This window comes from Gavialis gangeticus, unplaced genomic scaffold (assembly GCF_001723915.1).
Source record: "Gavialis gangeticus isolate Ggan-Ray unplaced genomic scaffold, GavGan_comp1, whole genome shotgun sequence".
In the NCBI taxonomy this organism is placed as follows: Eukaryota; Metazoa; Chordata; order Crocodylia; family Gavialidae; genus Gavialis; species Gavialis gangeticus.
In genome coordinates, this window is record NW_017729011.1 from 3819509 (window position 1) to 3822904 (window position 3396).

Consider the following 3396-nt stretch of genomic DNA (forward strand, 5'->3'; position numbering starts at 1 on the left):
CTGGACCAAGGCCCGATACCCTTATTTTCACCAAAAATACCCCAGAATTTTGTACTCGATCAATTATAGATGAGTAATATAGCTACATTAATATATTTATATTGTAAATAGCAATCATATTGATTTGGAAGGACTTCTTTGAGGTGACTTTGCTGGACTTTTTGAAAGGTTCTTAGCTGGAGTCTTCTCAGGAGTCTTGGCTGCAGGTTTTTCTGGAGTCTTGTCTGCTTTCTTAAAGAAAGTGTCCAAGGAAGTTTGGACAGATGTTGTCCAGGGAGATGGGTGACAGCGAACTTGTTCGCTGGCGTGGCACGGTGTCACATTGGATCAAGTGTTGTAAAGTCGAAACTGACATCAGGAAGTTGAAACAGGGTGTCAATTTATAAATGCTGTAAGTGCGAAACGTTGTAATTCAAAACGTTGTAAGTTGAGGACTGCCTGTATAGCAGGTTTGTAACCTCCTTCCCCATAACAAACTGGGCTGGCAAATGAAAAGTTAACTGTGCTGTACCTGCTGAATGTAACTCAAGAGTCTAGATTAGCCATGAGCTTCTTGTAGACTATATTGACCACATGGTGAGTCTGAAAGCTAATATTATTTGTTTGGCAGAATGTTTTGATGAAGGGGACAAAACAATCTGCCCATATGTTGATATTACATATGGTTAAAATATGAGAGAAAGGGTCATTCGCTGCCTTCTGCTAAGTGGTATATACTATTCCAGATGGAAAATGGTGCTTAGCTACCCACTGGTGGATAGAATATTCTTCCTCTCCCTCCAATCAGGAGGGCCAAGACCTCTCTGCTGAGAGCCAGGCAATGTGGCCATTACACTGCAATCCTTAAAGGGGCACAGTCCAGATCAAATGGCACACCCAGGAGGAGTTGAAAACCTTCTCCCCCACACAATGGAATGTGAAATTAGAAGAAATGTCCAATTTTCAAATTTTATTCCGCTGTTTGTTTCCATCTGGCATGCCTGATAGCATGGAGAGTGCGGGGATCAGTTTTGCAATGGCTTCTTGCCAACGCTGTTCAAAACAGACCAAAATAGGACTTGTCCACTCCCGAAAGTTACTGGAATTGCTGTTCCAGAATAATCATTCTGCAACTGATTCAGAGTCTGCCCCAGATACAGGGCTTCTTTTAAACAACTCGGCCCACAAAACAGGACTGAAACTTAATATTATTTATTTGGTGGCAGATTTTGGTGAAGGGAATCAAAAAAAAAATCCTGTTAATTTTTCAGTAATTCTTCAGGCACAGAACTCTGCCTAGTTCTGCCTCTTATTTCTCTCTAAGGTGGAACTAGGCAAAGGAAATTCTTCCTGCCCCCAGCAGAAACACATTGTGACAGCCCAAAAAGACAAAAGGGAATTTGATGATGTACTTTGCAGTGCAGTTTCGATCTGACAGGTGATGCTATGCAGCTTGTTCTATAAGGTTCTGCTTTTATAGCCTCAGCAATTCCTAACTAAATGGGTTCATTTCTCAGAGAGATAGCTCCCTGTACCCTACTGGTGCTGTTATGTTCATAGCAGAACTACACATTAAGTATAACTGATTGAAGTGCAATGAACAAAGTGCATTGGCTGCTTCTAAGGGACAGGGACCAAAATTCTGATTTTTCTCTTCTCTGCAAAAACAATTTAAACAAAATCTAACTGAAACCAGAAATGTTCTCAGAATCCCTGTAGTTGCCCCCTTTAATCACATTGGACATTGCTCTTCTATCTATAGTGTTACTGTGTGCTGTTACGTGGCTGCTACATTCTGCACAAGAAGCAGCTGTGGATTCCTGGATATTTGTATAAGAACTGTTTGAGGTCTTTTGGAAGGAAAGGGGCCACACAACAGTTTTACAAGCCCCATCACTCTGATGGTACCTGGAGCAGGCTTGATTGACAAGGTCTTGCCGACGGGATTCATAGGTCATTTGGATGAACTTGTTCTTGTAGCTCTCAGCCAGCATTTGCTGCATGGCAGCTGGAGGGCAAAGACAAGCTGTCAGTCTGTGTTACAAGGTGGTGAAGTCCTAAGTACATCTAAACCATATAGAGGATGACTCTAATAAGTGTTGCTATAAAGCCCACCATACCCACTCTATGGGCACTGAGTATATGCCAAGCAACCTGCTCTCTGTCATAAGAAGCTTCTAAGTATGCACTTAGCATCACACTAAGACACACTAAGACATTACATTCATCAGGAGTGTAGCATGCATGAAGTGGGCATGGTTTGTATTCCCTAGCCCAGCCCCTTGATGGTATAGCCAGACTGCTGGTATCCAGCAGAGTTCTCGTTCTGTTACTGCAGCTACAAGCACCACTAATATCTGGCTCTTCTCTCCAGATTCCATTCCATCCTTGGTTTCTCATTTTAGCCCTTTCAGACAGGAAAGTAAAACAGCTGCAGGAATTTAGATGAGCAAGACTAGCCAGAAGAGCACCCTCCCGAGTCCTCTCTGAGGGTGTCATGACATCCTTTTTCCAGTCCCAATACTACCACCTGCTGGGAGGAGCAGAATCACTAACAACTGGTCTCAGCTCAGAAAAGGTGAAGATCTGTTCTCCCCACCGTTGTTTGGGCCTATACCCAGCTGTTGAAGGAGAAGGAAACAGAACGAAATAGACTTGGGTGAAAGCTTTGCCCGCCCACACTAGCCCAGGTCTAATATCCTTTGTCACTGCCTTGGCAAGGTGAAATACCTCCAACACGAGCACAGGAAAGAGACAACCTAGCACAAATGCCTTCTGTACATTACTGAAGTGTGCACAGAAGCCATGCTGCCTAACACAAATCTCAGCAACAAACACTAATTAGAACAAGAAACATTTTTCTTTGTGATGAGAACATGCACACTGGATTGCCCTCCAAACCCCCAGAGTAGTCTCCTGTCCTCCTCTGATAAAGCACAGCTGGCTCAGCTGGTCCAGACAGCACCCAATCTTTATCTATAGGTACCATTCATGTTGGCATTTGTTTTGCCTTGTGTACCTGGCTAACATCCGTATGACCCTTTGAAGATACAAAGAGCTAGGGATTGCAGTTGTTTATTAAGTCTTTGCTTAACATAGGGTGACCATATTTCCAGTTTCAAAAAAGAGGACACCTGTCAGGAAGAGTGGTGGTGGTAATATGATGGGGGGGAGTGATATGCCCGTGCCCTGCCCCTGCCCCTCTCCCAGGCCACACTCCCCAGCTCTGCTGCTGCCCCTCACTCTCAACCCACAGTACCCTGACCCCCAATTCATATTGGTGCCCCTCACTCCCAACCCACAGCCCCCTGGCCCTGCCTGTGCCCTGCACTCCTAAGCCACAGTCCCCCACCCCCCTGCTGCCCCTCACTCCTGACTGCTCCCTTTGACTCTCATCTGCTCTCTTTTGTCATGCCA

The 3396-nt window shown here is 44.7% G+C and overlaps 1 protein-coding gene across 3 annotated transcripts in view; it reads right to left on the bottom strand.

Moving 5' to 3' along the window:
- Positions 1-3396, bottom strand: part of LRSAM1 (leucine rich repeat and sterile alpha motif containing 1) — a 56679-nt gene that overhangs the window by 16771 nt on the left and 36512 nt on the right. For all 3 annotated transcript variants that reach the window (XM_019510404.1, XM_019510402.1, XM_019510403.1), the window contains exon 16: positions 1888-1987. In XM_019510404.1, coding sequence (XP_019365949.1) covers positions 1888-1987 — 100 coding nt within the window. The remainder of the gene's footprint in view (positions 1-1887; positions 1988-3396) is intronic.